Genomic DNA, 27,304 nt, shown 5'->3' with positions numbered 1-27,304 from the left:
TGTTTGTGTGGATTTATAAAGTCAACTTCTCTAAAGCCTCAGATGCTAGTCACTAAAAGTGCAGCATATGAAAGCTGTCGTGTATATGTGGATGGGAAGTAAATCTGAAAAATTTGAATAATTGTGCAATAATGCAGCAACATTCAAGATGTCAATATTCCCAAAGTGTAAGTACATGTACTAAGAGTTAAAGGTGATTTAATTATAAAAATAGGAAGATGGTGCAAGAGGTAATTTACTGAATAATTTTTTTAAACTATGACTGTACATTGCAAACACATGAGTAATAGCAATAAGCCATTTTTCAAACCAAAAGAGGCATATTGATAATTATGTCTTGTCATTTTACTGACTGCTTTTGTTTCTAGTTTTCATTTTTTCATCTGTATGGGATTCATACTTATGTGTCATTTGTGTTATCATTGGCTTTTCAGTTCAGGATGATAAACAGGAAGTAAATTCATTAATTTTCAGAATGGTTACTTTGTGTAAACAATATAAAACACTGCCATGAATTTGTACCAGTCCTTTGGATATTAACCGTTGGTTGGGATCAGCCCTGAATGACAAGTAGCATGGAAGATGACTTAGCTGGTACAGTGGACTTAGGTTGAGACTTGACATCCACACAATGTCAAGGGTCCCGAAACCACACGTGGCCAATCACGGCAACGAATGACATTGTGAGGATGGAGACTTGAATGATCGGCAGTAAACAAACAGATAGCTGTCAGGATATATATGAATTTGTAGTTAAAGTCCTGACCATTTTATTTGTAAGACATAACGTTACTGAAGATAAAAGAGATTTACCGCGTCAGTCGTCCTAAAGAGACATCGCGCAGCCGGTAGTATAAACTTTTGTGAGGTCCTGTAGTGGGAAAATCCCTATCTTTTGAGGACAGTGCGTTGTCCCGTGAGCGAGATGGCGCTAGTTCAGTGAAGAAGCCAGACGGGATGGCAATACTGGACGAGAGCAGAGGGGGGTACCGTGTGTTTGTGGGAGACCTTGGCAGTCGTGTGGGAAAATATGAGCTGGAGAGAGAGTTCCAGCATTTTGGTCCTATATTGGACGTTTGGGTGGCCAGGTGTGTGTTTTTAGAATTTCCTTCCTAATCTCACTAAGTTGCAAATGCTTGTAATGTAGACCTATATAGTAAAACTTTTAAAAGTAGGTCACCGTTACATTAATTTCATAGATAACGTGGAAGTAATTATTGAAATGTTGACATGTCAGTACATTGATAGCATATAGGCCCTAATCATAGCCAAATCACAACATGGTCCATTAACGATATTGCTATAGATTTAACGTTTTCAATTTTCTCCAAATAGTTCTTGTGTGTTAAATTTTGTAAAATGAAATAAATTGACATTATCTTTAGATGGACAAAGTGAAAATACTGTATATAGGTTCATTGAGAATTTCTGTAACTTTAGAAATCCACCAGGATTTGCATTTCTGGTTTACAAGTATGGGGAAGATGCCGAAGAAGCCGTCAAGAAACTTCATGGAAAGTACGTGTTCTCTGAATGTCTATCTCTCCTCTTCATAATCCATTATCTTAAGATTGATATAAACCCCTCTATAGCTGGAACTCTGATCTGTGTGTGAAACAAGCACCTGTTCTTACGTGACGAAGTGTAACATGGAAACCCTATCTACACCAAAGCCATTATTTGGCTGTTTCTTTGTCAGAATTAGTAACACAGGGTGTGTTAACAAAAATTATAAATATTGCTTCCGTTAAAGTGTATTCATTACATCTGTTATACATTGAAATGATCGTACTTCCTGATACTTTAGAGCACACTCTACAGGGCTTGAGTTGGATTCTAAAATGACTTACATCATATGAGCTCTTCAACAGTGGCATTTTTTGTAAAAACTGAAAAATTCTGGCACTGTGTATTTAAAAAAATAAAAAACAAAGACCCAATAAATTTGAAAAGGACAAGCATCCAAAAAGATATGAATTAGGCTACTGATGTAAAGTTAAGTAAATTATTATAATGACATTGCCCCCCCCCCCCCCCCAAACAAAAATAGGATGATTATTTTTTATGACTGGATAACTCTAATCTGTGCACGGTGCATATTAATGTCTACAAAAGATGTGACAGAATAATATAAAAATCTAGAGAATTCATTATTAAATGTATATGATTAAATGAATGCATTTGCAGAGTAAGATGAAGTATTTTTGAACACTTTCAACCTAGCTATCATATGTCAACCAGGCATTTGGTTGTGTATTGAAATATATAGTACATGTATATGTATAAAGATTCTTACATGTATTGATAAAATATTATTATGTATTGTATTGTAATTTTAATAAATATTAAACTGTAAGATATATCAATACATGTACTATCAATCAATTTGAGCCCCCCCCCCCCCCTCCCCCCCAGCACTATATATATATCGTCTTACTTGTAGCTGAAGGAAGTTAAAGATTTCAAAACTACATTGACCCGAAATATGGATTAATTTTGATGAATAAAAAACTCTTATCACTTAATTGTGCATGTAAAAACATTACAAAAGGATATGTCAGAAAACAATAAAAAAAAATGTTTTTGTCAATAAAGAATAGATATTACTTATTGATTAAATGTATGCATCTCCTGAGTGAAATAAAACATTTTTTGGACACTGGAAATATGATCTGCCAATATGTCACATAAACCTGGTGTTTGTCGTCTTGTGATCAATCATTTTAGATTAGAAATTGTTCACAGGACATCACAAAATTCAATTTGACCCGGGAAAAATGTTCACTTACCAGGTTTTGTTCTCCATAAAATGTGCACAGCTGCAAACAGATGCTGGCAGTGGCAGCTTAAGTGTATGAGTTTATCTCACCATTTAACCACAGTCATCAATGAAACAGTACAGCATATTGATCGGTAAGACTCTTCACTGGGATTTTAATTCTACATGTATACTATGTTGGAGTACACAGCATTATTTTACAATAGAACATGATTTAAAATGACCAAAGAACAAAATGTTTATTTTGCAGAATTAATGTATTCTTTTTCTAAATAAAAGTAAATACATGTGTATGTATTACATACTGTAATAGAAATAACTAGTGACTATTAAATAAGTTCGGAATTAAAGAAATTTCTGCTGATTTGTGTGCACAAAGGGGATCATTCCTAAACGGAACCAAAAAGATTAAAACTTTTTGTAAAAAATCAACCCAAAGGTACAAATTTTACATTAAAACTTGCAACTTGACCCATTTAAATAATTTAAGCTGATCATATATCAACTAATATACTGATATTTGTTTTAACTTAAAGAACTGGTGAAATTGTAATCAAATTTATATAGATGAGTTAAATATATTCCTTTCGCATGAAATAATAAGTTTCATATTAATTGAATTATTCCATTAAGCAGAATTGCAAAGAAATAAGTTCTTTTGTTAAAAGGCGGTTTCTACAATATTTTGGATATTGCTTGTCTCCACTGTAAATTAGGGGATGCTCCACCTGCGTAAAAGATTGGATGTACCAGGTCTCCATCCGTACTGCTTCATTATTTTTACTAGATAAGCGAGCAGTTGTCAGCATGTTTAACACTTTTATATGGACACAAATGTACCCATTACCAGGCACTGGCCACTGAAACTTCATTCAGTGGTCAACTGTCAACAGTTATAGATTGGTGCCAGCTTGCGATACATTGCCAGGTCACCTCTCGGAAGATCCGACTTGACACCTATTTGTTGAAAACACCACATTTTTTAACATATCAAGTTTTTCATACCATTATATATATACTGTTACTTGTATACAACCTTGTTTATTTTAAAAATATTATAGGCTTGTGTGAATAGGTATATACTGTAGTCTGTATATAGATCTATCTCATGTAGATGCAATTTACCTATATACACCAGACAACAAGTGGTAATACAAAATGTAATTGGCTTAAATTCTGTCTCTCTCATTTAATGATATTATTATTCTCCTACCAGTTTTCACCGGAGTCCGTCAGTCCGTCTGTCTGTCCCACTTCAGTTTTCCACACTTTTTTTCTTTATGCGTTTGGGGAATAATATGAAATTTGCTGAACAGCTTCAAAATGTCAAACTACAGATCAAGTTTACACTATTGTAGCGTCTGGTTGACATATTTTTGAGAAAATTAATTTTTTATATTCCAATTTTTTAATGTTCGGGTTCGATATTCTGCATAACAGTGCATTGTTTTCACAATTTCCACAAACCGGTAGGGGACATGTATTGCTTATGCAATACTCTCAGAATGCTTGTTAATTACCAGTTTTAAAGATGGGGAGAGGAGTTTTCAATGTGTGCCTACAGTGCAGTGAGAGTTTTTTGCTTTTTAATTAATTATCAAATTCAGTATGTGCTTTCTCCAAACAGATTAACAACTTTTGGTTGTAGAGCATGCACTGAATGGAGTTATTTATCTAGACATTATTTCCTCATTCATTGCAAAGGTGCTCTATTTCCATTCGTGAAGTTATTAAATAATTTTACTGGGTCCCATTACTGTTAGCCACACAGAGTATCAAATATCTGTATGAAATTACCTTCCTGTTACATGGTTACCCAAGCTGACAAGTATCCTAGATTGTGAAAGAAATAGATACATGTAGTATGTACCCACTGAAGGCTTTTCATATCGTTACAGCTTGGTTTGTGGGCGTCGTGTGCGAGTAGAACACGCTGTCCCTTATGGAGAGCAGACCACTGTCAAATACAGCTCCCGATCAGAGAGAAATAGGTACCATGAAGTCATGTAATTAGACAGTTTATAGTAAAGCAATGCTGATGTTTAATAAAACAATATTTTCATACAGTAAAACATAGTTGCATTGAATTCACATATAATGAATTCAGAATTACAATGAAGCAAGTTTCATTTAACCTACCGGTAGTCTCAAACATTATATAATGTACAACAAATTAAAATGAGTAGTTTCAGAAACTTTGCTACAACCATGCTTTACTGTATGTCAACTTGTAACATGAATCATTATGAGAGGATTTATGAATAATCCTTACTCACACTTACAGGTCTTGTTGAAGGAAAGACGTTAGATTTTGTGAATAATAATTACTTACAGATCGTCTAGAAGGTCACGTTCAAGGTCAAGATCTCCAAGGCGACAAAGATCTCCAGCATCTCCATCTTCTAGAAGAAAGACAAGGTCATGCTCAAGAGACAGAAGGTAAAGTATAACTGTAACAGGCTGATAGGAGGTAAAGTATAACTGTTACAGGTTGCTAGTAGGTAACGTATAACTGTTACAGGATGATAGGAGGTGAATTAAAACTGTTACAGGCTGATAGGAGGTAAAGTATAGCTGTTACAGGCTGATAAGAAGTAAAATATAACTGTAACCAGGTGATAGGAGGTATAGAATAACTGTTACTGGCTGATAGGAGGTAAAGTATAACTGGTACAGGCTGATAGGAGGCAGAGTAAAACTGTTATTGGCTGATAGGAGGTAAAGTATAACTGTTATTGGCTGATAGGAGGTAAAGTAAAACTGTTACAGGCTGATAGGAGGTAAAGTATAATTGTTATAGACTGATAAGAGGTAAAGGTAAAACTGGTACAGGCTGATAGGAAGTAAAGTATAACTGTTACGGGTGATAGGAAGTAAAGTATAACTGTTACCAGCTGATAGGAAGTATAGAATAACTGTTACAGGCTGATAGGAGGTAAAGTATAACTGTTACAGGTTGCTAGGAGGTGAAGTTTAACTGTTGCAGGTTGATAGGAAGTAAAGTATAACTGATCCAGGTTGATAGGAGGTAAAATATAACTGATCCAGGTTGATAGGAGGTAAAGTATAATTGTTGCAGGCTGATAGGAGGTAAAGTATAACTATTCAGGCTGATAGGAGGTAAAGTATAACTTTCAAAGGCTGATAGGAGGTTAAGTATAACTGATACAGACTGATAGGAGGTAAAGTATAACTGTTACAGACTGATAGGAGGTAAAGTATTACTGTTACAAGGTGATAGGGGTAAAGTATTACTGTTACAGGCTGATAGAAGAATGTCAGGTATAAAAAGGTATCATGCTTTTTCCATTAACCTCAGTGAGTCCTATTTTTTAATGGGAAGTACCTAATAAAGATACCTATTTAAATGATTAGTACTCTTTATGCAAGGTTATTTTTCAACTTGAATTTTTTTATATCCATTTTAATTATACCCCACTCTACAAGGTTGCGAAGGGTATAATGTTGTTAACTAGTCTGTCAGTCAGTCAGTCCATCAGTCCTGTTTTTTGTAAGAGCAACCCCTCTTAAACTGCTGCATGGAGTTTAGTAAAACTTAGCAGGCATATAGGACACAATTTGCAGATGTGCATATTACCAGGAACTTCCAATTCCTTTATTTTTGTAAGAATTTTGAACTTACAAGTTTTTTATTTGTTAAAACCAAAGGAATAGATGTGCATGTTAGCAGGAAGTTTTGCAAGTTATGCCTTTTTTCAAATTACTTTGTGTATTTAATGCATACCTTACATTCATTTATTTGTACCATTGTCAAGTTTTTGGAGAGCATGGGGTATGTAATCTTGCTCAATTTTTCTTTCATTAAACAATTTTTTTCTGATGTTTGTAAATTTGTTTCAGGCTATGTTAAATGCTATGTCTACAATGCCTCTTTTATTTATTTTCCCATAAGCAACTTTAATTATTTTGACAAGAATAGTTTGTTTACGGCAAATCTGCTCTTCAAATACAGGTCAAGATCACAAAATACAGATGGATCTAGATTAAGGAAGAGAAACAGAACTAGGTCAAGGTCACAGTCAAGGAAGAGAGACAGATCTAGATCCAGATCCAGGAAAAGGGAAAGATCTGGATCAAGAAAGAGAGACAGATCTGGATCAAGAAAGAGAGACAGATCAGGATCAAGGAAGAGAGAAAGATCAGGATCAAGGAAGAAAGACAGATCTGGATCAAGAAAGAGAGACAGATCTGGATCAAGGAAGAGAGAAAGATCTAGATCAAGGAAGAGAGACAGATCAGGATCAAGAAAGAGAGACAGATCAGGATCAAGAAAGAGAGACAGATCAGGATCAAGAAAGAGAGACAGATCAGGATCAAGAAAGAGAGACAGATCCAGATCAAAAAGGAGAGACAGATCCAGATCAAGAAAGGGAGACAGATCTGGGTCAAGATCAAGAAAATGTGATAGGTCAAGGTCAAGACAAAAGAATAGATCAAGGTCAAAAAGCCTAGAAAGAAGGTATATAATATGGTTTCATAAATATTTTTTGAGCACCAATTTTTGTAATTTTGCTTTTGTCAGATCCTAGAAAATCACAATAATTTGTATTCACAGGGCCATATGTCCTCAAAACTGTGGGCTTTTTGTCCAATATTTTCTAACAATCCCCAAAAGTTGATGCACCAAAGAGTATTAATAAAACCACATTATCCATCTAAGTATACATTTATATTTGTTTAACAAATTTACAATGAAGAAATAAAATACTGATGTGACAATTCATGCTACGTAGTAAATGTATTTGATTTTTCAGTTCAGTATGCATTTGTTTCTTGTAGAAGTAAAGACAGAGACACAGATGGATTGTCAAAACAGAAAGTAGATTCACTACACACCAATAATGATGTTGAAAGGTATTACAGGTGTTATAAACAACAAGAATGAAGTTTGAATGTTTTAAAGCTAATTTTACGTAAAGGGAGGTAACTTTAATTCATAACTTTCTCAGGTTGAATTCCAAGTCCCCGGCAGAAGATAAACAACCAGAAGAGAGGTGAGGGCCAGCTATAAAATGATCTGAGAGGGTACCACATGTAACTTGAGCTTTATTTACTGTAGTATATGGCAAAATCTGAAATTACAAAAGCTGAATATGCACGCTGTTGTGCAGTTGAACTTTAATATCTCCAACACTAATATCTTGAATACAGTGGATATGTCGAAGTGATGTGTAAGTCCCAACCACCTATTTTTTTAAAAGTATTTTAACTTCTATATCTTGAATACACGGATATCTCGAAGATTTTAAACAGTCCCATCTAGTTAACGAAGCTTGACTGTACATGTAGATATTCTACAAGTTTGTATTTACTCTGCTCTGAAAAGGTCCATCATATATTTACGGCATACCTTTGAGCAAGTTAAACATGCCAAAGTATGATGGTTTGGGTGCAGGTGCCAAAGTTTGATGGCGAAAGACACCAAAATGTCCATACAGGCAGCAAACCATTGGACTTTGGCGCAGGGAGACCATCCTACTTTGTAGTCTTTCATATATTATGGTATTTCACAAAATTTTCATATTCCTTTTATTGATTTTAAAGTATGCCAGAAGCTAAGGAAAATTCTTCTGCTGATAAGGTTGATGAGAATACAAAGCTGAGTGATAACAATGGGCTCAGTGAAGATGTAGACGTCAGAATGTCAGAGGAGGAACAGGAAACAGGGGAGAACAAAGCAAGGTAATGGTCTTTATACCATATATCGGGTTTTTTCCGCATGTTTCCAATTTCCGCTTTGTTCGTGACTATTTCCGAACCGCGGAAAATAAATCAGCGTAAATTTGATACAAAGTTTTGTTTTTGTGATAGAGTTCTCTCTTTTCTGATAAAGTAAACAGGTAAGAAAAAGTACGGTTAACTTTGTTCAGTTTGTTTAGTTAGAGGTACAAATTGCGGGATCGGAGGACAAGCGCCAGATAATGGATTTGTAAGCCTTGTTGTTTATTGAATAATCCATTAACAAGCTAATTAAAACGGTCATTTTCCTTGCATAAACCGATGTCTAATAATACCTAAGCTACCAGTATATGTAAAGGTACATGATCTATTTATCTATGACTGTTTGCGTGTCTGAAAATAATTATTGGTAATTATTTCACATTAAGGAAATCGTGTAAATGGTTTCATTGTCCGAATTTTTCATTACAAAGATCGACAATTTAGATACTTTTCCCCTCTTACCTCACAAGTTTAAACAATTGTGAGTTACATTTTCAATGTGACTTTGAAATAGTGAAAATTTGATTCACGTAAATTTTATATACCGTTCTAGGCTGCGATTTGCAGAAAAAACATGACGTGGAAAAAACCTGATATACGGTATTCTTTAATATGATAGAACCCAACAGAGAATGATGGTCTCTTTTGTATTAGAGAACCAGAAAGAACTTATTGTAATCAAAATGTCATGCAAGGGTGAGACCTCTCCTTCACAATCCTGTGGGAGGATGATTAAGCTGAAGAGCAACAACACTGTTATAAGATGTTTCATTATTTAAATGTGCATGAACCCCCACTAAAGAGTCCATAGTCGTATACATTGGTAATAAACTGACTTCTACAGGTCAGCATTTTTGTTTGGTGAAATCATTTAATAATTAAGAATTATTTTATTTACAGGAATGATGAAATTTCAAATGGTAAAGATGAAAGGTATGTATTGCATAGAGATTTTTGATAAGAGGATCTATATGTAATTTGACAAGTGATACAGACTGAGGAGAGACACCCTCGAGAGTTTATTGTCTCTGAGAGACATTATGAGCACTTGTTTTATTATTCATGTGCTATCAATAATGTATATTAATATTTAATTTATAAAATCTTGCACATAGAAAAAACTCAGGTAGAATGCTTAAATATATATGCATACCTTGACTTTGAAGGTGACATTATTCATAAAATCATTAAATTGATAGGCACTTCACAGTAACATAATTGTCATAGATCTAGAGAGCAAGCAAACTCTAATGTAGATATGTTAAGTTTTTCCCATTGCATATTTTTTCACCAGTATATTTAGCAAGAAAATGAATCAAAATAGTTACAGCTACTCAAGGGAGATAACTAACTTGGAAGCATTTGACAAAGAACCGTAACTCTTCCATCAGCTACAGCAAATTTCATGTAACAAACCACCACTCAAGTTCTGATAGCTGCAACTTATGACTTGTCAATCCACTTAAGGACACACCTTCACAAAGAGGATTAACCAATCAGAAACTGTTTTACTTGGAAGTGAGTAAACTGATAAGGAGGTTTAAGGAGTACTAACGCTCTTTTAAAGATAGATATAGCATTCACATATGCCATATACTAACACACTCCTTCCCTTTTGCATTAGGCTAGCGCAGAGCAAACTGTAGATCCAGTTATAGAAATAATGTACCTTCTTTCGCATTTGACAAATCCAGGCAGAGAAGTATATCTGTATTTTTTATAATAGTAGAATTTGACATTCCTTCTCTCAGGACTTTATAATAACAAGCATTCCATTATTGAAAGGTTTGGAAAAGAGTATTTTCAGCTTTTTGTTAAGAGTTATGCCCCTTTACTAGCAGTACCACGAGTTTTAAGATAATACGTTTGGGTTTTTTTCTTGTATGCAGTTGTTGATCAGTTTGTTGCTCAATTTATTTAGCTTGGGTTGAAGTCGTGCAATCCCAAATATTTTCCATTTTTATATTAATAATACAGTAGACAGAAAAGATTTTGCCACATTTTATTATATCCCCTCTTTTTCATTAGTCCCTCAGTTTAGTGGGGGGAATTGGAAATTGAGTAATACATGTAAAATCTCTCTAAACACAATGCTTTAAGGGAAAATTTAAAATTGGGCATTTTTTTAAAAAGTGTGTTTGACTAAAATTGACAGGACAAAAATAACTCCGTACACAGTTACTTTTTTGAATTATCTACAAAGATGCAAATCCCTTTGCTTTATTTCCTGTGACATAAGTTACATGGGCACATGGACTGAAAGTGTGCAATTTTTACATCTTTATAAACTTATCAAGTTTTATAATAACTAGGATACACATACATACCAGCATCTACCTTTTAGAAAAATTGTTGGTGATTCAAAAGTTCAACTTACCATATTGAAACATGATCATAATTGAGACATTTTATACATGACTGTACATATATATGTATACCAGTATATAATGCCTGTTCAATTGTGTATAAATAAATATACATGTAATTATGATCAAAAGGTCTAAAATCTTTTGGTTTTAAATAAATATAATATTAGAGATTGAAACAGCACTGGAAATAGAATGTTGCAATATTAGATTGTAGACTACCGGTAGGTAGAAAAGTGGTAGGCTGTGATATTCCTGTGATACAAGTGGTAGGCTGTGATATTCCTGTGATACAAGTGGTAGGCTGTGATATTCCTGTGATACAACAGTTATACTATCCTAGACTACTCTGATAGCTTGCTTCGTATGTACCACAGGCTGCTGACCCAGCCTATTTTTTGCTGTTCATTTAATTCAGATTCATTTATGTCTTGATTTTATAGCAAGGAGGAGAAAGTGAAGCATCATGGGAGGGACAAATTTGACAGGATTGGAAGTCGAGCAGACAGCCCAAACTCAGAAGGTTCTGAGGATTGAACTCACTCGCACCAAGAGGGCAAGATCTAGCCAGTCAAATGCCAGGCTGTAATTGTCAATCAGAAATCATATTACAGCAATCATTGATGACAAATCAAAGTCTCAGATAATTTATTTTAATCACACTTTGAATTATACCATGATACAATGTTAAAAATAATGTCTGTGTTTTAGTTACACTCCAACACACATGTTGTCTGTTACAAGTATTAATGTTGAAATTTTACATTTACTGTAACTTTTCATAAATCATTTTTCAAAAATATATATTGCCAATAACACATTGATTTAAACCTGATTTGATTGTCTCAAGATATATCAGTATTGGCATCAGTTAGCTTTAATTTAGATCGAGGTTTTTGTGATTTTTCTAGATTTGGGCTTGGGTTGTGAAAATTTTATGATATTAAAATAAACAATATAATGGTCATGTGAGGTATTTCTGCAATATTCACTTTCTTTTTCAAGATGTCATGTGAGTTTCCTTTCATATAAAAAGAGTATAAGACATATATGTACAACGTACCCTAATAATTGTTCTTTAGTACAGGATATTGAGGATGATCGGGGTCTCTTATTTCTTGACAAATGAAAATAACCAAGTAGGTACATACGATAGGGGATTAAAATGGAGGGGGGGGGGGGCAGAAAAGAGGGAGAATATAATGCTGAACACTATTGTCCCATACATATACATGTATTTGCAGTCATATAATTGTTCCATACACAGTAAGTGCTTATTATGACAAATTATGATTTTTTTGCAATAATATTACTTCATATACATTTTTTCGTAGTCATTAGAAATTTATTTATTGAAAATAATATTTTTGTTGTAGATAGACAAATAATACATAGTTTATGCAATTAGGATAAACACAAACAAACAGAAAAAATTAAAATAGCATATTTGCGAATATGTAATACAGTGGGGCCTCTTGTATTCAGATTTTCCTTGCATGTTCTTTACCTTCCAGACCAAGTGGATGGGAAATAATTTATCCAAGAATGATGGTAGATATGATGCTGATTTACTTATCTGGATTCTTTGTTAATCTGCATACCCGGGCAAATTATTTGAAGGAAAAAATTTTCTTGATGAATGAAGCGCCACTAAGTAACCATGAAATGTGTGCAATATCAGCTAGTGCAAGTAGAAATTGATATAGAACTGTGTCTCTTTCAGATTTTTGTTAGTTTGTTAACTGTCTTGTGTTTCTATGCAAGAATCCCCTAACAAACTTTATTGTTATCTCAGTATATGTAATGAATATACATTTTTGTGGGCTACATCTACTCAGTATCTAAAGATGCGGGAAAATTTACAGACTTTTGCTTTTCAATATTTTGCAGTCCCAATGGAAAATACGATAGGCTATAGAAAATGTTGCTTTGAAAAGTATTTGTTTTTATCTATAAATTACATGTATTGTAAAATGGTTGTGTTTTGAGTGATGTAGGATTTTTATTTATGAAGATATTCAATGATGTGTTCAGCCTCTCCAATGAACCAGTGCACGTTTTTGCTTGCTTCTATAGATTGTGTTCATTGTTTACCACTATAAAAGGTTCAAAGGGATTAACAAAATTAATCTTTAGTATTTAAGGTCAAAAATAAAATAAATTAGAATAAAAGATTAAAAATAATGCTGCTGGCATATTCTTTCTGCCAAGATCTACAAAGGGAAATAACTCTTCATTTTGAAAAAGTTATCCTTCTTTTGATTGTTTTGTTGCTGCATCATTTGACCTGGTGCAGTGGGGCTTGAAAGCTTGGCCAAAATGAAGATAAAACCACTACCACTAAATGGAGTTCATAAGTGTTAATATATACCGGTACTCATGTGTATAAGCTAGGAAACATATAATTCATCACTTCTATGCATTGATATTTATGAATAATTCTTGTTTGTTATCAAAATTTTTACTCTTGTTTATTATGATGCCATACTAAATGGAAACATTCCACTGTTAAAATTGCCATATTTTACCCTTCTTATATAATGTTCATGTATGCATGAATTATGATTTGAATCTTCTGATCTGTTTACCTGCTTTACAGAAATATTGGTATACACGTACATATATTAATTGATATGTTTTATAGGGGGTAATTGTGGTCAAGTCTACAATGATGGTATTAGTTTAGGGTAATATACAGCAGCTTCTTATAAACCTACAAATATAAACATTGTATGAATATGTATGTAATAGTATTAGATGGGCTATAGGGTACATCTATTGGATCAATGTGCTTCTCCGAGACTCTCAAAATTCTCTAAGGTCCAAAATCTGAAAATCAAAATTAAGGCAGTTACTTCAATCCATTTATAGTCTGATCGATGATTTCATAATTAAAGTTTCAACAGTCAAGTTTCTTCATGCATTTTTTTTTTTTTCATTTTGTTAAGGTGGCTTACTACACCTTGAAATATTTTCTCATATCAGCAGAAAATTACTTGATTTTGATAGATATCATTATGGATAGGCAGTATTTAATGTGCAATTTTGAATGAAAAATTACATTTTCGAAAATTTAATTCAGTAAATATGAACATTTAAGCTCCAGGCGGATTCGAATTCATGATCTGCAGTTCAGAAGCCTAATACTAGTACTTTAACCACTGACCTACGACGATATACAACGCAATTGAACAATGTAAACAGTTTAATTTACAAAACATATAAATCACCATCTTGTCACGTAGTGTCTTAAAAAGTATAAGTCTAGGTTTAGTAAGGTACCTTAATTGGCACTCGTTTCAGGATGATAGAAAACTGAGTTGTAAGCCATAAGGTAGTCCATGCAAAAAAAAATTACACTGTTGTAGGAAATTTTGATTACCCCATTTTGTATGAATTGAAGTACATGTACTGTTTTTCAATTAAAATCTGTTTATGTCACATGACATGTATTATGATTCTATGCAATAGGAGTGATTATATTGTTACATGGTATACTATGCAGATTCTATTGTTCAATATTGGAACATTTTATTTTTGATTTACAAATGAAATTTGTCTGTAGATTTAAAATACTTAATTTTATGAATAAATCTTTATTAATTTAAAGCTTTTACTGTCATTATTCAATCTATATCGTTGCAGTTTGTGAATGTAATTGTGTTTTGACAATCTCTACAGAAATGAGCAAGTGGTTTTCTTTGCAGTTTTATTACCTTGGTTATTGGGGTATTTTAACCACCACCCCCAATCAAATGAAAAATGTTCGTTGGTTCCAGAAAACCTCAAAGCTCTGACCCTGTCAATCTCTGCCCTCTGTAATGTAACCTTGCCACTGCTCTCTGACCTACTTATCATAAAAAGAATTCTGCATATTTCACTAGATAGTAAACCAAGGTATTTGATATTAAATAAATACAAATTATTACACATGTACATGATACGAAACCTGAGTTGTAAGCCATATTTTATATGCTGGAACGGAAACTCATAAATCATATATGGTATTGCATATATGTGTGTTTAGTAGTTGGGGCTAAATGGATCATAAATACTGGCCGGGTAGCTCAGTGGTAAAGTTCCTGACTAATACGGCACAAGTCCCGAGTTCGTTTTGCGACCCAGCCATATATTTTTTTGTACATCTGCTTATTCCTCCTTTCTTATAACAGTTATATGATTTTTTTAGCATCTTCTAGCAATGTCGCAATATTGTGCTTTAACCAAGCTCTTGTTAACATACATCATGTTCTACCTGTTTAAGCCTGAATTGGACGATTTGTTCAACTCATTTTAACTAAATCATTCTAGATCGCATCAAGAAAATTTATGTTGTTAACAACCATAGAGATCACGGTCATGTTTTAAAACTCATTCAGATGATAAACCAAGCCCAACTTTAATGTTTGTCTTAATGGCTCTTATCAGCCATTACTTTCTACATAGATTGCTGCCACTGGGACAATTTTTACCATCCTGCATTCAAGCTATAATACTAAATCATAAACACACGTTTCATTTCCAGTTCAATGAAAGAAAAACATCAACATTAAATGATTTTTTAATTTATTTAATGTAGAAAATCTTGTAAAAGAACTCAGAAATCATTGCTAAATTGACTAAAAAAATTATTTACATAAATAGCACTATAAAACAATGACAATGGCTGCACACACACATAAATATTTAAAACAATTTCGTTCATGCAAACTGAGGTATTCTGTTAATGTTTTAATATTGCACCTCCCAAAAGTGGAAATTTCCAGTCTAATAATTTTTTTCCTCCTTGCTCACAAGAATCCATAGTCATCCTTGAAACTGAATTTCCTTGGAATCTGTGGGTTCATTGTGTTTTGCGGGAATAGGGGTATTTTGCCGTTCACTGGATTGACATGTGTTAGGACCCCATAGTCACCATGAGCTTGCTTTAAGTTGTTAATCATGTTGATTCGGTTTTCCTTGTCACTTGAGCGGCTGTCGTGAATTTCAGGAGAGCTGTCATCAGATTTTTGGTACACGTTTTTGTCACAGAGGTCAGAGTGACTTCCCTTCTCAAGTTCCTTGACTTTGCTTTTGATTTTTTGTTTCTCCATTTCCGGAGAGTTATCATCACAGACACGCGGTGAGCTGAAACCACTGTCTCCAAGGACAATCTCCGATGTTTCCTTGGTGATGTCTTCAATGTCCTTGTCTTCCTTTTTCACCACTGTCTCACAACTCTGTTCACTGAAAGTTAATGCACTATCTGAATTACAACTGTTTCTTTGTTTCTGATTCTCAGTCTTGGAGTCCATCTCCATGGAAACATATTCATTTGGTCGTGTTCTTATTTCTGGGGATTTATTAATTTCTACTTCACAAACCACTTGTTTGTTGTAGTTTGGACGATCCTCGTGTTTGTTGTAGTTGGGAATATCTTCATAAGAGTCGTATGGGTCGTTTCTAAGGTTGTTCCTAATGGACATGTCATCCTGAACTCTTCTCCTGTGGTGAATGTCATGCGGATGGTTGTATTGCACAGCATGAAGTCCAATAAGATTCACACCACTATCATGAGACAATGAAATAGAGGTGTTCTTGGCAGGAAGTCTGTGGCGCTCATCAACATGTCTGTGACTCGATTGTCCATGTTTGCGGTGTGACTTTCTCTTGGTTTTTTGGACGGTACCCTGATGCTGAATGATTTCTTCTGCATGGAATTCTGGGTAATGTGACTCGTGGTGCGGATGCCACATGCCAGTGACACGTGGAGTTGAACTGTGCTGGGGATGAGTAATTTGCTGATTGTGTTCATGGGTATGTGGACTCCTCTCTGTGTGGTAGGGAAAGGCTGGGGAGTGGTATTTTGAAGACACTGGAACATTTTCATAATTTGAGTCCACTTTTCTATCTAGTGACATTCTTTTTGATTTTTCTTTTCTCCTTGTGTGTCTTCCATCTGACATCCTCCTTAGGTTCTCAATTTCATGTGGATGGTGATGATGATGAGGGAGGGTGGACCTAAATCTGCTGTTGGCATCCACATCTTGAATCTCTTCGTAATCATCATTCATAGGAGGAGGTGGGTTGTTCCTCATCCTCATTCTGGGTGGAACATGGTAATGGTTCTCCTGTTGAGGTGGAAGATGTCTTCCATAGATAGCATCACTTCTGATTGGCCCGTGTCCGAACCTCATGGTCTGATAGTCTGAGTGGTGTGGATGATGTTGGTAGATCTGATGAACCTGCTCATAGTTCTGGTGGTGGAAGTTGTGTGGATGATGAGGAACATTTTGCATCCACTTGTGGATGCGATGCTGTTTCTCCACTTGTTCCTTGTACCATGACCACTCCGGAGGTGGAAACTGGTCAGAGAATGTTGCATGCTCCACTTTCTTTGGTTCTTCCTTCGGAGTTGTTTCTGGCTTTTTCTTTTTCCTTCCAAAAATTTTGGCTAATAAGGATTTTTTCTCACCTGAAAAAAAGAAGAGAATTATAAGACCTGCAAACTTGGATTACGGTACTTTATAATGGCTAAGGAATATGTTGAATCCAATAAATGCAGATATGTGTTAGGATAATCTGCAATAACTTATTAATGATTTTAATTCTTGTGAGAATACATTTTCATGAGAGGTCTCATTAATGCTCTTCCATGTGCTTAAGTAGGATTACTTGTACAGTGTACTTACAAAGAACACAACATTTGTACTAAGTAATTTGTTGGTTCAGGAGATCTAAGACTCTTGATGTTAAGACGTTTATTGTAAAATACACACAAGCTAGCTTTAGTAGATTAGCTGACATTGACAAAACATTCTGACTTATTGATATTTACGAAATATCTAATAGCAAAGTTTTACCTTGTCCATCTAAAAGCTTTCTTACAATACAGGTACATGTTTTGATATTTAGGGTAAACTATTTAACTCATCTTCAAAATTTTCAAAGCTAGATATATTAGTGTACCAGTATTTAAATGCATATGATTCCAACAAATGCACCGTACAAATACTTTCTGAAATCTTGAGGATCTCCTTTAAACTTTAAATTTTATAAAATGACATACGGCACCTATACACCTTGTTCATACTATAAATCAAACTATTTTCAGACACAAAATTCTACAACAGGTCTTCTGTCCGGTTTGAGACATACCTTTGTCTTTGGATTTGCTGGTGCTCTTCTTGCTCACTGCTATATCCTCTGTGGATTTCCTCTCCTCCTGAACCACTTTCTTCTCTTTCTCGTCCTGTCGTCTGACTGAGTGACTCCTTCTGAAGTCTCGGAGATCCTCATTCTTTGCCGGAACTCTCTCCCGAGGTCTTCTAGCACTGAGACTTCGGGCCAATCTCGGTTTGTCTGCTAATGGATGTCGATCCAGAGCCTCTCTTTCAAGTGTCTGCCTCATCTCTGCAATTTTATCGTCTGGGTTGGAACTTTTTTCTGACCCGTCCTTGCGGGGTTCGTTGGCGAGAGTCACTTGGCACGAAATGGTTCTGGTCAGACCCTTGGCATTAGAGTTCAGGACTGGTATGTAATTAGGGTTGTAATGAAGCCATGACAGAGGAATGGTTTTAGTTGGGTCCTCGGGCATTCGATAGGTGTCTGATGTCACCACAAAATATCCACTTCCTGAAGGATTCAACAGATTAAAAATATTAAATTGACACTCAATCACAAATATGGCCTCTGGCATCAAATTGATATGTATCAAAAACTGGAATTTTAACACAATTATACTGATGACATTTTGACAATCTATTTATACAAGGAGTGTAAGGCATTTACAAAACAGGTATTCATAAAAACAGGTTGAAGCCTGGTTGTAGAGTAAATCTAGGTATTCAATTAATTCTCTCTTATTAACTCCTGTACTCAAACTGAGACCCTTATGGTTTCATTAAATCTTTTCATGTTTCTGTCAAATCAATTAGAGCCTTGTTCTCATTGGCATTGAGTCAGTTTTTCAAGAATTCTTAAAAAGGTGACAAACTAAATATCTCCCATAATTCAATGTTTCAATTACCCAAGATTCATATCATTTTATTCTATTCAAACATGAAAATAGTGCATCCTGTAATTTTTCCACCCTCTCTGAATTGGTGAACAAGAGATCAATGCATTAGGATGACTTGGGGTGAAATCAATAAAAAGATATTTTGAACGAGTGGTGTGGCTATTCGATGGATTGCAAAGCAACATAAAATGTTTGCACCCTCAAGTTGACAGCTGATTTTTCAATTAGATCTTTAAACTTTTGTGATCGGATATTTTCTGGCCCTTTGACATTTGCTACAACAAAGCATCTACCCTGAAGGTGGTATATTAAAAATCAGTTGCTTAATCTAGCTTCACAAACCGAAGGTCGAGACAGGTTACTGAATGCCACCATGTTGGTCTAGCTGGGTTTATTGCTGTGATATAGTCCGGGGAGACAGAAATTACAGGAAGAAGGCAAGCCTCAAAATTTTCAATCAACTGCTGGAAAGTGTTTACTAACAAATTCATAACACCCGATAATGTCCTCAAATAAAGAACTTATGGCTCAGTTGTCTGAGCAAACGCACTGTCATAAAACTCCAGACCAAGAGTTGTAAAACTGAATTCAAGTCTGATTTATAGCGTCTGGATCAGATCATGGAAAGAAATATTACCTAAATAGGATGTATTTTAATTCTTGCTATGACGTCTTAGAAATGCATATATGCATATGCACAACAAATAGATTTTTGACCCTCAGTTGTAGTTGAATGTTAGCTGGGTGGCTTTGTGTGATTGAGGCATGTCGATATTGTTTTGTCAGTGTAAGTCGAAGCCAATGTGCGTCACTTACAGAAATCTCTGTATTATGGGGTACATCTACTTCCCCAAATTATACCAAGGTTCTTGTGGGCCGTGAATCAATCCAGTCCTTGCATATCTCACAACAGGTTGAAACAGAACAAGACAGAATCGGAAAGACATTGATCAGGGACCGGACATAAATTTCCTTTGATAAGAGAAAGTGAAATGAGCTGAGTTATTGAAGTTAATATGACAGGTGTACAGCATAAATTGGGCCTGTCCCTAATTCAGCCATAATAAGCCGTCTATCCCCCTGTTCAGTGCTATATTTCTAATTAACACTGTCCCAAGGCAACTGGGGAATGTCCAACGAACACCAATTTTAGCACTACCATAAACCAAGTGTGAACATGTTTGGCAATAATTGTCTCAATTTGTCTGAGGTACTTTACAAATTAGTGGCAAGTCATTTAGCTGCCCAGAGCTAAGGGACATATTATGTTGACTATTGACCAGCACTGGACTATAGATGGATATAAATCTGGTGGACTACAGTCCTTGATGGGGAGGTAATGCAATTGATCGACTCTGCAGTAAGGGCCATATGTCTCTTTCATCCCACATAAACAGCCAAACTTTCACATAATCGTGAAGTCCTTTGAAGCGATTAATAAACAAGTCACTGAGTCCTCTGATCTTGTACTGATCCTGAAAGGTTTATATGGGTTCAGTGAGCTGTAGGAGGGTAGGTGATTTCCTGTATGCACACTTGATCAGACACCACAGTATTGTCTTGTAATCCATTATTACTCAATGCTCTTGGACAACAGTAGGATGAAGGGGCAGGTACACTCTGCTTACAGCCAAACAAAGGACATTCAGATAAGAGGGGGAGAAATCCTATGCGACATTCTATACCTTTCTCTATTGGGACTGACTTTTTAGAATTCAAAATTGCAAGTTATTATCTGGCTCAAGTATTTAGTTACAGAATATGCTTGAATAACAAACGAGAGAATGATGAACAAATTGTCTGTGTTTACAAATGTATAATCAGTGGCTTGGAAAACTACTCATGAATTGTAGAGTCTTTTCAATCTAATTATCTTCCGTTTAAAGCTTCAATACCTTGGTATTAGTAATAAACATTTAGAAAGAAACCTGAGCCCATTCAGCTCTCAATGGCTTTCTTTCCTGACAATGATGTTAATTTTTATGCTTATTTTGTCAGCTTGGTCTAAATCAAATAATGTTATAACTAGAAATCTTTAAGTCTTTTAAACATGTCTGTTCAAACATTTGATTTGCTTTTAGAATTCTCATAACTCTATTTTGTTTCATTTTGATATTTATAATCTCAGACAAGAAACATGATACATCAGATTTGGGGAGCTTTATTTTTTTATTTTATCATTTTCTCAAGATGCATGGAGCTCTGCTTCATATTTGATAATAATTAATATCCTGAATAAAATATCCATTTCTTTGAGGTGTGGGTGTGGAGTACAAGTTGTGATGTAACCCTCACCTGTGTGGAAGATCTTCCTCTCTCTGATGAGTGTGCCCAGTGTGTCGTAGATGACCGGAGGGGCGGGGATCTGCATGCCCTTGTAACACTGATTCAGTCTCTCCTGTATTATGTCCAAGGTCGCGACCACCTGCTTGTTGTTCAGGTCAAGGATGACCATGCATAAAATCTCTGACAGGGGAATGAACTGTGTCTGTGGTATCACCTCCATGTTTATTCCCTCAACATCACCTAAAAGTTAAAAAACAATTTTGAATAAAATAATTCTATGGTTAAAAGTTAAAATTCTCTCTCTCTCTCTCTCTCTCTCTCTCTCTCTCTCTCTCTCTCTCTCTCTCTCTCTCTCATAAAATACACGTAGAAACAATGTTTATGAAATCTTGTTTCTTGTTGCATATTATAGTATTGATTAATTTTTTTCACAAAATTAAATTTGAAGTGCTAAGTTTTTCAAATTGACAAGAACTAAATCCATTATGACAGGCTGTTTCTAACATCTTTCAAAACAGGATTAAGACAGCCAGATAATAGATCCAAGTCATCAGGTTACACCAAAGTCTTAAGCCTTGCAACATTGCTGTATAGAAACGCAGCACCAGTAATGCCATGCGTGCTGTGCATTTATTGAACACCGATAAAGAATATCAAACATCCACAAAATTTCATTTGAAGTCACACTAACCACTTGAGAAACCTTGTTTTCACGGCAAACAATAGAATGGGAGACAGAACAATTTGTAGATAAAGCACTGCCCTAATGCTACAAAGAGTTTATGGATTCCTCATAAAAAACTTGTTAGCAGGTAGTTTTATGTTTCGTAATAAATGATTGTCTAATGGCCTGGGATCATGACCCATCAATTCTTCAATATATTCTGACCTATAATTGGTTCATTAGACTTAATACAATATGTCTGGAGCTGGCCAGTTTTTACTGTCTGATCATAATGGATGATTGGCAAACAGAAATGATTTTACGTTTTCTAAACGCACTGTGTACATAGCTATTTTAATAAACTAATATTATGGCTAAGTCCATTTAGATGTACGTCAATTAAGAGAAATCTCCGTTTGTAGGAAACCAATAATCACTGCTCACTTTTGATATTTATTTTCCACTCCGATATTGATGAGCTGTAAAATTGAGTTGTAGAAAACAAGCAAACTAACTTATCGCTATCACAGAGCAATTTCATGTAGAACAGGAGTGAAAGTAAAACAATATTAAAATGAGGAGACAGCACAGTGTCTTGAACAATATTTAGACAGAACTTCATTTTGATATGTGACAAAAGTATGATGTATACCGCAGTGTCAATCAGAGACTACGAGATAGATCGAGAGTTGTGTGAAGGATCCGCTACCACAGCCAGCGTACGTATCCCGGCAACCCAAAAATGGCCTCAAAAGTTTTTAGGGAGAAACTTATTAGAAACCCTTTACAAATACATTTGGTGTCGTTTTTGTGACATGTCATCTTGGGAATTCACAAAAGCTTGACTAGTTCTAACCACTTACAGAACAATATTTCCCTAATCTATCAAATAAAACTTACAATCCTATCAGAATCATAGAAATAGAGGCTCCCGGTCGAACAGATAAATGGATAAAACCTCCCGACCTGTCAGGATGCCTAGACACACTTCTGTCACTGTCTTTGACTTTAAAATAGTGATTATCTCCCCTTTACTGAACATATACAATTAATTCCTGTTATAATCCTGAACACCTTATAAATCCCTACCTGTGAATTATCTCCCTTGTTCTTAAGCCTTAACGCTGTCTAGAGGTCCACTAAATAGGGGGTGCTGATGTTACAGTAATAAATCTGGGCTCTGTGTTCATTAGCCTGCTAAGTGATTGTGATGTCACACTGGTCAGTTACACTGGGCAGTTTTCACACTACTGAGTGTACTTGACATGCTCTACAGCTGGATTTGACTTCATTAGAGGGAGCCTAACCCCAGGGGTCAGGTACAGTTATGATGCCCCACTGACTCATCAGCCACTTCACATAAGTACCCTAGTGGGTCCTTGTTAGAGATATTTCTATCTGAAGGGCTGTCTTATCAGTTTTCCTGACTAAGGCATCACCAAAGGACACAGAGCATGGATTTATCAATATGACGATTGTGGTCAGTGTGCAATAATGAGCCCCTTAAACAAACCCTTAACAACAGAAAGAAATCAGGGTTACTTCCCCTTACCTAAGTGGTATCATCTCCTAATCCCATTATCAACGAAATCCATCATACTTATTTCTCAAGGACTTAGAACATGTCCACTCATAAATTACCTCTTAATCTGGTTTACAATAAACCCTTTGTTTGGGCTGGACAATCTACCAGTTCTTGAACCCCTACTGAAGTATTTTAAGTTGGTGTTAATGCCTGGCCCGGAGCATTGATCTATACTATACTACCGCTGTTAGTATCACTACAGTATAGATCTCTCCCCTCCCCCAACTCCAATAAATAAAGACTTCTTTCTAGGGTATTTTCTGATAATCCTTTGATCAGGGCGATTTATGGCTTCTATAGATATTATCAACATATAATTACAATGTCCATTATCTTGTAGCTGGTGGCTGCAGTACTAGCAGTGGAAATCTCTCTCTCTCTCTCTCTCTCTCTCTCTCTCTCTCTCTCTCTCTCTCTCTCTCTCTCTCTCTCTCTCTCTCTCTCTCTCTCTCATGGTATAATTCAATCTCTTGAAGTTAGGATATAATTTAAATTTAGTTTAATTGTTTGAAACTCAACATGCAAAAACTAAATATTTCTTTTATTCATTTATCACAGAGCAAACACAAGATACTAAATTTTTGGGGTGAGTGTTTGAACGGAAAAAGTTGTTGTGCAAACAAGGTATCCATCTATCAAGGTGTGTGTGTACCTAATTCACAGGTACGCGTCAGGTATGAAAGGAAAGAAAACCTCCTTCAAAGAGTGTTTTCTTACTGATTAGCAAGTTATAGAACTGCCCAATGAAAACTTCCTCTATTGTGTTTTCTTTGAAAATATTTGTCACATCTATGTGAATAAGCTATCAATTCTCCAGAGAGGTTGTGTAAAATTACATTTGATAATCTACTGCAATGCTTGGTCTTAACCTGAATGTATAACACTACAGCGTATGTCTCTTATTTCTTACAAAATGCAAGGCATCCTTAAACAATTTTAAATAGGTTTTAGCATCTAAAACAACCTATTGAAGATCTTAGGGGGGATGTGAAATATTGATAGCATTAAATGTCTCATTAAGGGTAGGAAACAGAGGGCCTCCACTCCAGGCTGAAATGTTTATGGGGGTATACCAACACTTGACACCCTCTAAAACCCTCCGGGTAAATCTAACAATGACAGAAATCAATACGAACGTATATCGTCTAGCCCTTACCTCACCAAATGTTGATGTGTGCAGACCAAACGCCTGGGTGCCAACAAACAACGCCTTATTCTTTCCTGTTTTCTGTATTCAACATGTGCAGAGGAATGCTCGGCCACAGATATCAAAATTACATATGGGTATAATAGAAAGTGTCAGAGAGTTGTGTAAAATAGGAAAATGACCACTCCAGTATTTCCTTTGTCCCTCCCAGCAGGCTGTTCTAACTTCCTTCATTAGGGGCCAGTGTGGGGCTCAATCAAATGTCACTAAATGCTATCACTCTGTCTCACACACAATAAGATGGAGGGACCCCCTGATGTAACCAATTATATTCCATTTGGAATACAGTTACTGACTGCTACAGTAGCCTTTTTAATCAGATTTATCAAAGTGAGCATATCTCTGTTTGTTTTTCATTAAGTACTAAGACCAAACATCAATATTTCCATTGATTCGATGCTTCATTATTCTTACTTGATATCATTTCAAGTCAGCAAACAAAACTGTTTAATAATTTTAATTTGATATCAAAGCAAAAATTAATTAAAATAATTTAACCAGCTGTTAACTTAGCTACTAATTAATTTAAGAAATTTTCCTTGTAATTATTTTGTGAAAAAAAAGAACTACATAACACTTACCCTGAAAGAACATTTCCCTAATTCCTTAGGTCCACAAATGATTCTCTTATGTCTAGTCTACTATTTATATTTCTTTTACATGAATGATGATCAATTGTCCAGTTAAATTCCTTTATAAGCAGTGAAACCAGAAAGGTGTTAAACTGTTCAGGGCCTGAGGTGTTGATTTTTCTGCCAACTGGCACAGTAACACCTGTTTTGATGTCAGACTAATTATCAACTACAAATCTCAGTGCAGAACCTTACAACTGTTTGTTTACAAAATAAACATGCCAAATGAAGAATGCATATTATCTTCCATACCCTATCTCATCATTATCTGCACAGTGTGGGACAGCTGACTAATTAGTCTCTTAATTAATCAATCTCATGGTCTCCTCATTATGAATTTATCTTGGGCTTGTCAATTATCTCATTGTCTGTCACTAATACAAAAAAAAACTGTTACGTAAAACCTCTTTCAAATTAAATATTTTATATAAAGAAAAGAAATCTCTTTGCTTAGAATGCTCTGAAGATTTTAAAGAATAAAGACCATATATAAGGGTATAAAATATTAATGATATGTAGATGGGTAATTTATAAATAATTTTGGAAATTAAAATCAGGTAAGAAATTTCTTCACCTGTTATTAGATTTGTAAAATCCCTGAACTTTTCTGTATTATTTGAATGCATCTTTAAAATGTCTTTTATTCCATATCATTTAACTTAGATATATAGCCATTATTTATGAGATATAAAGTTACTAATATCTTAATTACTGGTTGTAAATCAGTTTAAAGTAGGTTTATCTATTTTTTAGGAATTGTTGTCTGACAGGTATTGGGAGGCAATGATTATGAAGTCTGATTCAAACTATGACATAACTTAGGTCCCTTCTAAATCCTCTTTGCTTTCAACTATACCTTTATCAGGTAAGAAAATCAAGGCAAGCAGAAAGTCTACACACGACAGGATTTCACCTCAAATCCTCTCAGCTCGGTAATGTTACCGAGCCTATCGCAACACAATCTTATCTGTAGCAAATCTCTTTAATCTCGCAATTCAATTGTTTCTAACCGTTAAACGTTGTATTATAAACCCGTCACCTGTAAACTTTATCCTGTTTAAAGAATTTCCATAAAATTGTCAGCCTAGGTGTTAATTGCGATTTCCTACACTTTGTTATCTGTTTATGGTAATAAATCATAAAGTTAAAATTGCTTCAAGCTATATGTTTGCACAATTACATGTGTAACATGCATAATTATTTCGGCCACTGAAAATAAAGTTGTCTTACCGTGCTTACCTAAAAAGAACTTTTCTTGACAACCCCCATCTCCCTTTTTCTTTTAATTTTTGAATTTGCCATCTCAACAAACAAGCAGACAAACCAATGAAAATTCAAGGAAACATCTGTCTCAACTTCGTAATCGTTGAACAATTAATTTAAATAAATCTATTAAGGTTGCAAACTAACTTCAAAAAATATTTTCCTTTCGCCCATCTGTCGAAAAACGCTTTTCAAAACATTAGTGCTAGTTTCTTTTCATTCTTTCATGGTCCGCTAAAATACCTGACTCACCTATGCTCTGTACACTGAAATTCGTGGGGTCATTCAAGACCCGTCTTCCCCAGGCCGTCCGGATATTCTCCAGGTGAAGGTCGGAACCTCCCACAAGAACAGTACAGGGAGACACGAATCCCAAATACTCCAAACTATTGATGCTTTCCAATAAAGCTGGATTCCAATAACAAGATTTATTCCTTAGCTTAAAATCGTCCAAAATATCCTTTCCAACACAACTTTCCTCGTTCACATCAACCTCACTCTTGCCTCCATTTTCAAATTTCAAGACAATGGCCAAGCATCGCGATGTCACTGATTGCTGCTTTTGAATTCCGGGTTCTTCTCTGCGATTGGGCATGATTGTTATGAGAGCCCTCCTGATAATAACCGCCACTACATTCGAACGCCGATCAGATGTCTCTTGTGTTTACCGATATACGCCAGCCGACGCGCTTCATTGGATACGCATAGCACCTGTTAGAGACCAGCAAGAGTTACCCCCCGCTAAACACATTTTTTCACTCATTAATTTTTTTGAGAAAAC

General features: G+C 35.2%; 2 protein-coding genes across 9 annotated transcripts; one reads left to right on the top strand and one right to left on the bottom strand.

Annotated features, from left to right (window-relative positions):
• Window positions 1-65: 65 nt before the first annotated feature.
• On the top strand, window positions 66-14,496 carry LOC128164473 (serine/arginine-rich splicing factor 7-like). 5 transcript variants are annotated; one of them, XM_052828311.1, is made up of 11 exons: window positions 66-167; window positions 475-1,088; window positions 1,441-1,518; window positions 4,678-4,770; window positions 5,114-5,218; window positions 6,753-7,259; window positions 7,580-7,654; window positions 7,750-7,794; window positions 8,345-8,482; window positions 9,422-9,454; window positions 11,331-14,496. In XM_052828311.1, exons 2-11 carry the CDS (start codon window positions 958-960, stop codon window positions 11,422-11,424), a joined length of 1,299 nt encoding a protein of 432 aa, XP_052684271.1. In that variant the 5' UTR covers window positions 66-167; window positions 475-957; the 3' UTR covers window positions 11,425-14,496. The 5 variants fall into 5 exon arrangements, 3 of the variants coding, with proteins under 3 accessions (XP_052684271.1, XP_052684273.1, XP_052684274.1); XR_008240946.1 differs by adding an exon at window positions 9,846-10,039 and having other exon boundaries at window positions 121-1,088; XR_008240945.1 differs by adding an exon at window positions 9,825-10,039 and having other exon boundaries at window positions 121-1,088.
• A 945-nt stretch (window positions 14,497-15,441) lies between these two features.
• Window positions 15,442-27,220, bottom strand: LOC128166615 (sarcoplasmic reticulum histidine-rich calcium-binding protein-like). Of its 4 annotated transcripts, none has more exons than XM_052831894.1 (4): window positions 26,776-27,220; window positions 21,182-21,412; window positions 18,025-18,501; window positions 15,442-17,341 (listed from the first exon to the last, which is right to left on the bottom strand). In XM_052831894.1, exons 1-4 carry the CDS (start codon window positions 27,116-27,118, stop codon window positions 15,678-15,680), a joined length of 2,715 nt encoding a protein of 904 aa, XP_052687854.1. In that variant the 5' UTR covers window positions 27,119-27,220; the 3' UTR covers window positions 15,442-15,677. The 4 variants fall into 4 exon arrangements, with proteins under 4 accessions (XP_052687854.1, XP_052687855.1, XP_052687857.1 ...); XM_052831895.1 differs by lacking the exon at window positions 26,776-27,220 and adding an exon at window positions 25,210-25,676; XM_052831897.1 differs by lacking the exon at window positions 26,776-27,220 and adding an exon at window positions 24,578-25,122.
• Window positions 27,221-27,304: the final 84 nt, after the last annotated feature.

The sequence above is a fragment of the Crassostrea angulata genome, chromosome 10 (genome assembly GCF_025612915.1).
Source record: "Crassostrea angulata isolate pt1a10 chromosome 10, ASM2561291v2, whole genome shotgun sequence".
NCBI lineage: Eukaryota > Metazoa > Mollusca > Bivalvia > Ostreida > Ostreidae > Magallana > Magallana angulata.
Note: the sequence above shows the minus strand (reverse complement) of the source record. Positions and strands in the feature narration are given on the sequence as shown.

Excerpts from the sequence above, each read along its gene's own strand:
- LOC128164473 (XM_052828311.1), top strand. The coding sequence starts at position 958 with ATGGCAATACTGGACGAGAGCAGAGGGGGGTACCGTGTGTTTGTGGGA. Across the intron at positions 7,260-7,579 it reads TCAAAAAGCCTAGAAAGAAG|AAGTAAAGACAGAGACACAG; the intron begins GTATATAATATG and ends TGTTTCTTGTAG. Across the intron at positions 7,795-8,344 it reads GATAAACAACCAGAAGAGAG|TATGCCAGAAGCTAAGGAAA; the intron begins GTGAGGGCCAGC and ends TTGATTTTAAAG.
- LOC128166615 (XM_052831894.1), bottom strand. The coding sequence starts at position 27,118 with ATGCCCAATCGCAGAGAAGAACCCGGAATTCAAAAGCAGCAATCAGTG. Across the intron at positions 21,413-26,775 it reads TTTCAGTGTACAGAGCATAG|GTGATGTTGAGGGAATAAAC; the intron begins GTGAGTCAGGTA and ends TTTAACTTTTAG. Across the intron at positions 18,502-21,181 it reads GAGGAAGATCTTCCACACAG|GAAGTGGATATTTTGTGGTG; the intron begins GTGAGGGTTACA and ends TGAATCCTTCAG.